Below are 13,245 nucleotides of genomic sequence, written 5' to 3'. Positions count from 1 at the left end.
GAGATGGCACCTAACGCCAAGCTCTAATGCCAAATTGTCATATTAATTATTTATTTATTATAGCCGACTCTAGCCCGATAATTCGGCTTTTGTGGATGCATAGCTTTGTAACGGGTTAGTCATTATTTATTTAGATTAAACTAAAAAACTATCTGACAAACTTTCAATATTCAAAGTTTCATTAAATAATAATCAAATCCATTTCCATCAAAATACCATAGACTTCAACTTATAACCACTCTTAGATATCCAATAATTCTAATAATCTGCTGAGTTTAAATTAACTCACACATTAAGGATTATTTCAGAAAAGAAGGCTTACAATACTATAGATAATCATAAAAAAAATAGAATACTTATGCAAAGAATGTTATAAGTTAGAATTTTGACATAACATCCAAATAAAAAATGAATACACAAATAATTAATACATACATTAACTGTGTTGAGACTGATTATAGACAATTAAGAGAAATGGGAAAATATTTCAGCACTAACAGTTAATACATTAAGAAAAGACACTAATAATTAAAAGTGACTATCAATTAAGGTTGAATGATGCTAAATGTACAGAATTACGTAAAGAGCATAACTGTGATTAGAAAACAACAATGAGAAATATCTTATTAAAATTCATAACAAACTGAACTTATTATGTAATACAACAATGATTTATATTTTTTATATATTTTTTACAAAAACATATGCTTAAAAATTATAAGACTTATCACAATGTTATAAAAGTATATATTAAAGAAATAGAAAAGGTCTTTTTAGATCTGTCATTCAAATTCACCAAACATAACACAATTTTCATTTCTAGAGGCAACATAAATTGAAGACAATTTCTGGTGAATGTGAGTGATAGATCTAGGATGACAATTTGTTTCTTCAATATACAAGTATATACTTTTAATATGTAAATCCCATTGGCTAATTTTAATAAAACTATAAATTTAACATCACTTTGTTTTAATGTTATTTTCCATTTTGTTTCTACAATATGATAGTTATTTTTACATTTTTTTTTTTTTGTTCTTTACTTTCATTCTGTGCCTTACTTTTGGTATGTATTCAAGTTTTAAATTTTGATAATACTCATGTGACTTTTCATCAATATCCCTTTGACATCTACTGCTGAACATAGGCTTCCACCAACTTCTCCCAGGTCTTTCTTGTTCGTTGTTTCCCAGTATATGCATTGGTATCATCTCTCCATCATTCTATTGATCTTCCCATGTCTCTTTCCATCTCTAGGTTGACATTCAGTCATGATTTCTCATTAGGTATCCCACCTATCTCCACTTATTTCTTGCACTGTTTTTTTGACTTTCACCAAGTATTATTCTTTCCATTGCTCTCTGAGCCAACTGAAGTTTCCTCATATTGGTTGTTGTCAATGACTAGATTTCAGATCCATAAGTCATACTTGGTAGAATACATTGATCAAAAACTTTTCTTTTGAAAGTGGTGAAGATGTCCTGATTTTTCAGGATGTAACTTAATTTACCAAAGGTAATCCATCCCATTTTGATTCTTGCCTCTATTCCCTTATTGTTATTTTGGTCAGGTGTTGTTATTTTCCCCAGGGAGTGACTCTTTCAATAGTGTGACTTTCTAAGAAGAGTATTTTATCCTTTTCTGTCTTAATGTAATTGTAAACATTTTACTATAATAAGAATATATCCCATATATGGAATGGTTGAAACTTAAATTTTGCTACATTAACTCAATTGTAATATGTTTTAACTTATGAAACAATGATGATGAAAAAAATAAATAAACTAAAAAAAAACTATTTTATTGGATCAAAGATTGCAATTTTGTTACAAAATAATTGAATTAGGAATAAAAAGAAAATCAAAATTAATCTATCTTTTTATGAAATAAATTATCAGATTTATTATTGGGTTTAACTAAATTATTGATGAGTACAGTAATTAATATTTTTTTACATGACTAATAAATAAAAAAAGAATCATACCTTCACATAAGAACATATCCCAAACTCTTAAAACTGAAGCCCATGGTAAAGTACGTGAAAACAAGCACATAAACCATTCAGTCATATAAAGAATCGGCTCCACCTTTTGCTTTTTCTAATATGAAAAAAATAAATTTAAATTTAACAAAATAATTTCATTATTTATTTGTTGAATATAAAAAGGTCAAACAAAATTTATAAATCTTTTTAATTATCAACTTTATTGTGCAAATCAGAATACTAGAGATTTCTTCCAAGTAACTTAAAGCTAAAGTTTGATGATAAACATTAAATAAATTGCTTTTAATCCATGGATCTATTCAACTTCAAATTCTAATCAAAATATCAATTTTAAAATCTTTTGGAATGTGGTATTACAAACTCAGCAAAGTTAAATATTTTAAAACAGTTTACTTTAAATATCTATTTTCAAAATAACACAAACACACACACAAACTGGAGCACTATTATTGTTATAAATGTGAAACACACAGTCATTTTATATTAAGTTATATTTAACATCAATAAAACATTTCTATTCTTATCAATAATGAAATTTCATTTATATTTATATGTTCTTGCTTTTCTAAAATAGGCAATATATCTCTATTTCTAAAGAAAGTATACTCATAATTCCTAGAATACATTTTATTCTTTTCTCACCCCCCCTCTCCTCCAATCTCTCTAATTAAATGGTATAAAATTGACCCTATCAGGTTATCTCTCAGAGAAAGAATTATTTGTTAATGTGTGTAAACTGATCACAATATAGGGAATGATAAATTATAATCATTCCCTATATTGTATTATACTATAAAACAGTAAAAATAATCCAGAAGCAAAAGAATTATTTTTTCAGGAACTATGCCAATATATGGTACAAGTCTTAATAATTCTAGCATATATAACTAGCATACCAGAATCATTAGGAATTGTAAATTGTGTTCTAACAACTCTTAAAAGACATTCTAAAGTAAAGTCTATAGAGGGCCATATAACATCAATTACCAGTAGCACTGAACACTTTTGCTGGCAATTTATGCAATTGTGTGTCATTCAAATACTGGGTGTTTTTGGTAAATTGCACATGAAGTATTTTTCAGATATTATTTCTTACTATCTGGAAATGTAAGAAACATTTTAGAGATTATAATTTATTGCTTGATTTCTCACTTTCTCAAGATATATTTAATTATAATGGTTTTTCATCATTCTGTCCTCCAGTAGGTGCTAGTGACTAACTTTTATGTCATTACATATTCCATAAATATTGCTCAAAATAAAAAAAAAAATTATTCTTAATTTATGTATAACAATGAAATACTTTACAAAAAACCAATCTGCATATTTGGTGTATTTTTTTCAATGACAGTGTTAAATAATTGAAAAATCACTTTAGAATGTAGTGCTATTCATCAAGTATATGCATTATGTCTATCATCCCACTGATTAGTAGACAATAGACATAATGCATATACTTGATGAATAAAATATGTGCAATGAAAATTTATTGCTTTTTAATTATTATTTTATAAAAAAGTAAAATAAAAGCTTGACATTAACACATTATTAAAAGCTGTAATTGTGAGTTTTTATGACATTCGTTTTGTCATTTTGTGGTGCATCTTAACTTAAGTTTTGATTATATATTTTTTTGGCCACAAATTTTTGATCTGATCTTGTAAGAGTTGTGTAAACAGTACTCCACTGTGTTTGTCTGTTTTTATTTAACAGAAATTCATTTTTTTCAGTCTGAAATAATATATTTTATATAAACAAATAAGAATAATCTAATTTATATTTTAAAAATTTTTTGAAAGCTTATTCCATATTCATTTTGTCTTTCTTAAAGACAATCTTTAAAACAACATTTCACTGATATTAATTAGAATCATACATTCATTAAATTTTTATTTTTTGCTTTCTTTCACTTATAAGCAGCATAAAAAAATTATTGCCAATTTTTATATGAGAAATACAGTAAAACTTCCCTAACTCAAATGTCTGTAACTTGAATATTTCTTTAACTCGAAGAAACTGAAGCACTCAATAGAATAGCACAGGAATTTGATGTCTCCAACTTAAATTTCTTAACTCAAAATTTTCTCCAAGCTGAAGTTTTTCATGGTCCCCCGACATCGATTTATGTTACTTCCTCAAATTTTAATATTTATTCTATCCAAAGTGATCCTAATTATTGGATTTCCAGTTAGTTGTATTTACTCTCCAACACCAATTTTCAGACAACATTCCAGTCCAAAGCAAGAGGAGCAAAGTTTCATTTTATCTCAACAAGATGTACCTACAAAACTATTTTATTCCATTAGTTACATTGAACATTTTATTGAAAGGCATTACATGAGCTGTTTAGAAAAAAAAAACCATTAAGGATTCTTTATATAATGCAAGAGAGGTAAAAGTACAAATCCATTCAGAATCGGCAGTTTTGTACTCTATTGTTCTCTAACTTGAATCGTCTGTGGCTCAGTTTTTTCCTGCTCCTTGGAGCTTTGAGTTAGAGAAGTTTTACTGTAATCATATTAAGAAATATATAAAAATAAACATTAACATTTAGAAAATTAGCAGTTAAAAGTAAAAACTTAAAAATTCAATGAATTTTTCTGATTTAAATCATTTCGTGAAATGAACAGTTAATTGATTCATTCATTTATATAGATAAAATGATTAAAAAAGATTCATTGAGGTTATTAATCAGTAAGTTAAATGAAAATTAAGAAATTTTATACTTATAAAATTTATATATTAACTTTTTTCTTTTGAGATGATATAATTAACTATAATCTGACATTTAACTAAAATATGAGTAAATGTTTATTTTATTTATTCAAAAAAACATTTCATAAAATATAATATTCAAAAACGTTTTTAAATTTCTTACCAAATGTTTATATGTCAGAGGAGAGGTCTTTTTTAACAGACCAAACAAAATATCACCATCTAATTGGATGGACTCCTGAAATCATAAAAATAAAATATATATATATTCAATAATAACAACAATAATAATTTAAATTTATAAAATTCACATATGGTTAAGTATATTTCATGCTTTAATGAAGTTTTTAACACAAACATTTAATAACAACTCTGTTGTTAGCCATTGCAATATAAAAAATGCATTATAAAATTAAAAATCACACTTTATATATAATTCAATATAATTTATCATCTCCAGCTGTATCTTAATATTTCCTATGAAGAGATCAATTAAAATAATATAAATTGCCTAAAATAAACTTCCCATGCTCTGGACATAGATTTGCCAAATCTTTCATTTAATATCTGAATAGTTCTTTTGTTAACTTTAAAACAACAAATTTTAACTTAAAAAAACTACTGTTTTTTTTTAATTAAAATTTGTCATTTTGTCTTATCTCCTACATTAATATATGCATTTTCAATATTTTTGCTAGTCTAAAAAAATCAAATTCACATCCTTCAAATTAAAATCATATATATATATGTGCATGCATGAACAACTAAATAATAAATTTTCATAAAAATATTCAAATTAATTATTAATGCAAAAAAAATACATCATATTGCAATAAACAGCATCTGAACATTCAAATATTTTACTAATAGAATTTTTTGACTCTATATATAGTCAAAGAATTTGAATATTTTGATGAAAATTACATGCATGGTGGCATGACTGCCTTGATTTTGCAATTGAATAAAGTCCAGTCTACACAGTAAATGTAACTGTGTAGACTGCTAATCAGTCCAATAATCTACAATCTATGCATTTTTTTCACATTTAGACTAGCATCATATACTAAGTTGTTTCAAGTATTACTAGATAGTGTCACGTGATGTCACAGCAATGACGTAATCTAGATTTTTTTTCTATTCATCTGTAAGTGAACATGGATTAATACACACTAGCTGTAATAACTGTGTAGTTTTTTGGTCTTTTTACAGGGTAGAAAGAATCAAATGAAATACTAAGACATCATGGATTCAATGGCTGGAAATGAGGGACATATCCAGACATCCTATGAAAAATTCCTGGAACATTTTGATTACACAGATCTAATCCCTGGCATTGGCTGATACAAAGAAATGGGCTACAGAGACTTAAGCCCACCCCCACTGACAAAAAGAAAAAAATAAATTATTTCTCCAAACTTCAGAGCATTGTTTTTAAAAAAGTTAAGAGGATAAATATGGTTTATCAAACCATCTACAATACAATCATCATACATGTATTAATAAAAACATACTTAAAATTTAAATGTTATCAAAAGTAAGCAATAAACAGAAAAATCTTTCAGGCAAAAGTTATTTGTTACTTCATGTAGATTCAGCAGCTGCTACAAAAATATAGGTTTTCATTTGAAAATAAGTTGAATTTGATGTGACATTGAAAATATGCTCAAAATAAAAAAATTTAGTCTAATTTTCAGATGGATGATTATTGGACTGATTAGCAATCATTTTTTAATGATGAGAAAAATTCAGAATATATAATAAATTGTAGTTACGCTTAAGTTAACTCTTGTTTCAAACTTCAAGATATAAAAATAGTTATTTTTTTGTTTTATGCTGTTTATTTTTTGCAATAAGCAAAATGGCCAGTTCCTCATAACATGCAATTTTATAAGCATTGAACTTTTACTTTCTATCTCTGATAAAATTGTACAAAAGAAAACATTAGATGCTTTTTAGAAAGTTTGAATATTTAAAATTCTTTATACATAACACAAATAATAAATATTTAACTGTTGTTTGCAATAACAATTGAATCAGAGTTAAACTGAAAAGGAATATACTGTATATTTCATAAATTAATAATTTTTCACAAATAAGAAGTTTCAATACATTTATTGCATTCTTATTTAATGCTAGAAAAAGAAAGTTAATTTATAGCAATCACTAATTTTTAAACTTTAAAATAAATTAAGTATGAAATTAGTGAGTACTGAGTATTGAAACAGAATTCTCAAAACTTTTATTAAAATTATCAGTCTAAACATTGTTAAATTCAGCATTCTCTATACAAGACAAACAATGCTGAATTTGCATTTATTTAGAAATTATTAAACTTCAAAAAGCCTTCAAGGTTCTTGATGCATATATTAAAACATATTTTTACATATGTAAATATATGCTTTAATGAATGTTTATTAAAAAATAATATGAAGACATTACCAAAATTTTAGCAAAATAAATTTAACTTACTAAGCCAGGACTATAATAACCAGGAACATATTTTTCGCAAATAGCAACAAGGCACCAAAATGCTTGCTCTGCAGGCATATGCATTAACAAAGTGGCAGCAATAGGAGCTTGGGCTTGACAATATCCTACTGCAGGATTAAAGATCGAATATGCTTTCAATATGCGAAATAAATCGGCTTGCCTGTAAAAAAATTTTAAATATTAGTACATCAAATTATCAGATTGTTAAAATGTGATAAACATCCAATTAATTTTTTTTTTAAATTTTGTTATAATAAAAACTCCAATATCAAAACTTTTAAAATGTAAAAGTTTAAAAATTTTAGTATAAAGCCTATCACTTTCTTTAGTTTGAAACAAAAAATAATTAACTACAAAACATTGAGAAAAAACACATTACAATTATTATTTCAATAAACTTGCTTTTAAAAGGGTATCTATAAAAATTAAAATTTAAAAGAAAAAAAATATATGGATACTCAAGTCAAAGTATATTATAGTAAAATTTTTAAAATATTTTTTACTTTTACAAAAATGGAGAAAAGAAAGACAAGTAAAAAGTCTTTTATGCTTTCCTATTTAAGAATACATTAAAACATTAGCAGCAACGAGGATAATCAGTAAGTTTTAGAAATGAAGAATGCCAAAATGTGTTCTAGTCAACTGAAATTCTAAACATTGTACTTTAAAAAGTAAAATCGTAAAAAAATATTCTGTTTAAAAAATGTCTGGGACATCTTTTTAACTGGATATTTTTTTGGTATTTGGATTTTTAAACTGCTATAATACAAAACAAAAATAAAAATTAATCAGTTTAACTATTAAAATATAATATTTTTAAAAAATTAATAGATTTTCATTAAACCATTTATTAAAAAAAAATCACAATTATAGTAATTATTTCACTAATATGATATACCAAATAAGAAAAATACAACTGAATTTTACATTTTAGAAAATTTAAATTTTTCACTAGTAGCACATTTACACACTATCAATTTTTGGAACTCTAACCCAATATTTTGTCAACAAAGCCCTTGTATCCAATTATAAAACTTGAAATATATTATAAAACTATTAGGTAAACCCAGCATTACCTGGGCAAAAAATAAGAACAAACATTAAGCTTATTAGATTTTTTCATACTTCTAACCCTTCTATTATATATTATATTATAGTATTTGATTTATATAACTATGAAAATTATTTTACATAAGGGTTTATCACATCAAGTGCCCAATCTAATGCATTTTAAAAATTATTTAAATTGTGTACATTAGAAGAATAAAAAATTTTTAAATGTGTTAGATTGGTCACTTGGTGATAAGCCCTTACATAAGAAACTCCATGGCCAGCTTGTTGATCATGCCCAAACCCACAACTAACTAATTACAAGTGTTTGGTAGTTTTATCCTCTCAGCTACTAAAGGGCACTTATTAGAATTAAGAAAGTACCTGTTCAGAAATGAAAAAAACCTGAGTTGTTAGATGTGGAAAATTAAATATTTATATACTTACTATAGACTTTTCACAGACTTATGTAACCAATTAACCCAAAATGTATTGGAAAATTTATTGTTTCAAGATATAGAAGATATTCGGTTACAAATTTCATCGAAGTGGTACAGCACAATATTGACCTTCCCTAATATAAATAGCTATATGGTATCTAATTTATCTTTCAATGTGAAGAGGTTCTTTATTCAACTCCGTCTCAATAGCGATGTTATATTGACAGACAATAAATTATATGTGTATACTAGTAATTTGTGTCCAAGATGTAACATGGACTTCTCAAAATTTCATTTGTTATGTGTATGTGAAAAGGCTAACGATATCAGGAAAAAATTTGATCTATTGTGTTTAAAGAAATGTTTTACAGAAAGTGCGATGTACTGTACATTATGTTTCATGTGGCAACATTAAGTACAATTTATAATTTGTATAATTATGTTAAAAAATTTGTATTGATTAATTGAGAAGAACTGATTGTTGAAAACATAACTCCCTTTGTAACAGGTTATGCCTATTACAATTAAAGAATACTTGATTGATGATGACGACTTTTCACAGGGTAACATTTTTGATTCCATGAAGGCAAGTGTTATATGCTACCTGTATCAGTGATATAATGCATCTATTTCATGCTATATCATTGTCACAGTAATTAACTGAATATAATATATATATTTTTAAATTATATTCTTTTTTATAAGAATTATATTTAGTTTATTACTTTGTTAAATTTTTTGTCAATAGATGGCACTACATGTAAATCATCAAATTGAATGTAGATAGAAAGTAACTGATTTATAGAAATGCAATTGATATTTTAGAGTGGAATGTACAACATAACCTAAGTTAAAAATATGTAAAATGTAACTAGCATTTGGTTGAACAGTTGGAGTGTATAGCAAACAAACAAACAAATAACCTCATTTATTTATATATATATATATACACAGTGATACCTCAGTTTTTGTTGATAATCCGTCCAAAAACAATCAGCAAAGTCCGAAACCGACGAAAACTGAGGCAATTATTTCCATATGAATCAATGTAAATCCAATTAATTCGTTCTAGACACTCCAAAACACATACCAAAAACACATTTTATGGAGAATTAATATAGCATTAAATACTAAAAGCAATAAGAAATTAACATAAAAGTCTAATCTAAAGGAAAGCAATGGAATTGTTTGGCTAGACGCACGGGGTAATGTCTTGTCTTGTAGAAGCTAATTGGACATAAACTTCTAGCCTATATCGTCCCGTGGTAAAGTGTGACATAACTGTAATGTAATAGTAGTTATATGCATTTATCATGGTCGTATTGCAGGGAATAATGCCTTTCGGGAAGTCCGTTTAAGGTTAACTGGCCCCTATTGTCATTACAGATGTGGAGAAAACCTGGAAAACTCCGTGAGCAGCCTGTCCTAGCAAAGCGCAAACCCACAACCGAACTCCCACTGTTCAGGGAACGGAAACGTTGGCCAATGGCAGGGTAATGCTCACAGAATGAGAAATAATGCCACACTGAGCCAGAAAACACATGGGTTGCCCTTTGTTTTCACAAAATTAGCAGCGAGGTCACTTGGGCATGCTGACGAAATCTGAGGCAATCAATGAAAACTGAGACAAATTTTTCGCAAAAAGAATCGACGAAAACCAAAACCGATGATAACCAAAGTCAACGAAAACAGAGGTATTACTGTGTGTATATATATATATATATATACAGTATATACAGAGAGAGAGAGAGAGAGAGAGAGTTAACAAATTAACTTAGAAATGACTGACTAATAAGTGGATATAATAATTTTAATCTACTCTAATGAACATCTTTTTTTTTTTATTTTGTTTATAAACCCAGAAATACAATTTACAGTTACAATAGTTAAATTAAGTGGTTTCCTAACTGTGTATATGTTTAATTAAAACTTATGTTATATCTAAAATTTAATTTTATTTATTATTCAAGTTTTTTCATTGGTATAAAACCAGAAGAGTGCATAAAAATTTGTTTTAAAATCTGTTTTAATTCAAACACTATCCATTTGATAATTTAAATAACAATAAATATTTTAATGAAAGAAATTTAGTCAATAACTTTGAAACACTCTTTAAACTCTTCACAGACTGCTTTGCATAACAAATAATAAACTACACAAAGAACCTTTTTACTCTGCAGCCATTTTTATTGCTAATTCAAATGTTTTTGGTCATCTTTAATGACATTTTTCAAGAAAAATGAAATCAAATGCCCCAGAGTTAAATGCTAAAAATGGCTGCAGAGTAAAAAAGTTCTTTGTGTAGTTTATTATTTGTTAACTTTGAAACACATTTAGTATAAGAATTAAACATTAGATTTAAAAAATGGAAATTGTTTTGATCATTTATTATGTAGTGGAATGAACCACTATAGTTACTCAATATAGTAATGTTTTGTGAATCTAGAGACTTACCCATGACCATGCCGATTAGAAAACATTTCATGTAAAGGAAACTGCCTGTGAAGATCTTTTTTAATATCATCTACACATCTAGGATCTCCTGGTTGTGTATCCAACTCCTTTTAAAATAATTTATGAAATTTTTAAACTAAAAATTTAAGAAATTTTACATTATAGCTTCTAAATTAGTGATGAGCAACCTTTTATAGATGGGGTCATAAAATTTATAGATTTCTAGCAAGCTGCATACATTTTTTTTTAATTATGAAGTATCAAGCTTTAAGTCTGCCAAGTACCAAATGCTTCATAACCATTAGTATACTAGGTACTAAAATAATATATGCCATGGGTCGGCAACCTATGGAACATGTGCCAAACATGGCACACAGGACAATTTTCAGTGGCACTCTGAATAGAAATGTGATAAAAATTATATTTTAATTATTAATTACACATTTAAATGGAAACCATAGTTCAGTGTAGGGCCTATACTGTAGGCTATGATACATTAAAAAATCTCTTGTTTGTATATTTGCATTTACACTCTGTGTTGCTATCTGTGTTGTGCATGCGGTTCACATGTTAATTGAATTACGTTCTTACAACTTAAAAATATATAATTTTGAAGTTAAGTCCATTATAACCAGACCAATTTTAATTATATATTTAACACAACTGGTAAAGTCGTGTCGGCACCCAGAATAACACTAACTTAGGTTCAGCGCAACACTGCCGAAAGGTTGATGACCTGATATATGCTAACGATATACAAACTAGTAATATATAGTTTACTGTCATCTCTTCACTGGTCAAGTTTAATTTGAATGTTCTTTGTCATAAACATCAGCCTAATGAGGGTTGCATAATACCACAAGGCAGAAAACAAAATTATGTTGCCAAAGTCCTAGAGATGCATATAAGGACTTCACAGACTGCACTCAGTCTGGGACAACAGGTTGCTCATGACTGTTCTACATTAAGAAAAAATAACTGTACCAAAAATTTGTGTTTATAATTTTCCATTAAATACTTTCCTCCACATAAGTATTGCCAAGCCCGGGCTCTAAGAGCTGGTGGAATTCCTTTTCGACAACGATCACGCACCTATTAAACATTAATTTAAAAATTAAAACCAGCTAGGAAAATTAAAATAAATGTCTATAAATATTATATTATGCAAAATTAACAACAACTTACAGTTTCTAAATAGATAATTAAGAAGTTAATTTTCAATTTTAATTATTACATTGACTTTTATTATATTTTCTTTGTGGCGTAACACACACTCACATTACCTTTTTATATCTTTTGATCATGAAACGTTCCCAATTTTCCAACATCTCTAACCATTTTAATTCTCGTTTCCTTAACACTTCTACAGGTAAACCAACAAGTCTGAAAATTCAAACAAAATGTATATAATTATAACACTTTTTAATTAAATAAATTTTGCAAAAATTCTTTTACTAAATTTAATTATGAAAAACATGTGTAGAAAAACCTAAAACTTAAAAAATCAATCTACTGTAGCAATAAACTTCAGTTATTTACATAGCATAGAAGTTCAATAAACTAAATTAAAGTTCCATTAATACAAAATAATTAAATACATTAACAACTTTAATGCATCTCTATAATAATTAAATAATTTATTAATTACTTAGAATATTGTTAAATAAATTTATTAATATGAATAATTAACTTCAACTTTTTCCATTCTGCTAAGTATTTTGTATTAAATTTAACTTAAATTTGACTTTCTTTTGTAGCATTTTTAGTACTGATAATTTGTTCAAAATATATAATTTAAAGGCTAGTAAGAATTCTATTGCAGAGATCTTAACAGAAAATTCTCAGTTATCTCAAAATGATTAAATTTTCAATAATACAAGCATTCAGAAATACATACTCAATATTTAAGAGCAAGTGAAATAATTAAAATGTTCAAGACTTTGAAATTGATTTTTTTCAAAAAGAATCCAAGTATTTAATTGAAGTTCTCTAAAATTCATCTATGGAAAAAAAAGATCAAAGTTGTTATCCTTATATACTAAAAAGAAGTCAATTTTTCATTTTTACCAAGGAACATTTTAAAAGTATTAA

At 26.6% G+C, this 13,245-nt stretch overlaps 1 protein-coding gene across 1 annotated transcript in view; it reads right to left on the bottom strand.

Moving 5' to 3' along the window:
• The window catches only part of wkd (whacked), a 53,031-nt gene that overhangs the window by 11,659 nt on the left and 28,127 nt on the right, over nt 1-13,245 (bottom strand). Inside the window, exons 3-8 of the mRNA XM_067277242.1 lie at nt 12,438-12,537; nt 12,139-12,246; nt 11,155-11,261; nt 7,190-7,370; nt 4,884-4,958; nt 1,985-2,099 (exon numbers count right to left, since the gene is read on the bottom strand). Coding sequence (XP_067133343.1) covers nt 1,985-2,099; nt 4,884-4,958; nt 7,190-7,370; nt 11,155-11,261; nt 12,139-12,246; nt 12,438-12,537 — 686 coding nt within the window. The remainder of the gene's footprint in view (nt 1-1,984; nt 2,100-4,883; nt 4,959-7,189; nt 7,371-11,154; nt 11,262-12,138; nt 12,247-12,437; nt 12,538-13,245) is intronic.

The sequence above is a fragment of the Centruroides vittatus genome, unplaced genomic scaffold (assembly GCF_030686945.1).
Source record: "Centruroides vittatus isolate TY-2023 unplaced genomic scaffold, ASM3068694v2 contig_738, whole genome shotgun sequence".
Taxonomy (NCBI): domain Eukaryota; kingdom Metazoa; phylum Arthropoda; class Arachnida; order Scorpiones; family Buthidae; genus Centruroides; species Centruroides vittatus.
The sequence above is the reverse complement of the archived record's forward strand: the minus strand, read 5'-3'. Positions and strand labels throughout refer to the sequence as shown.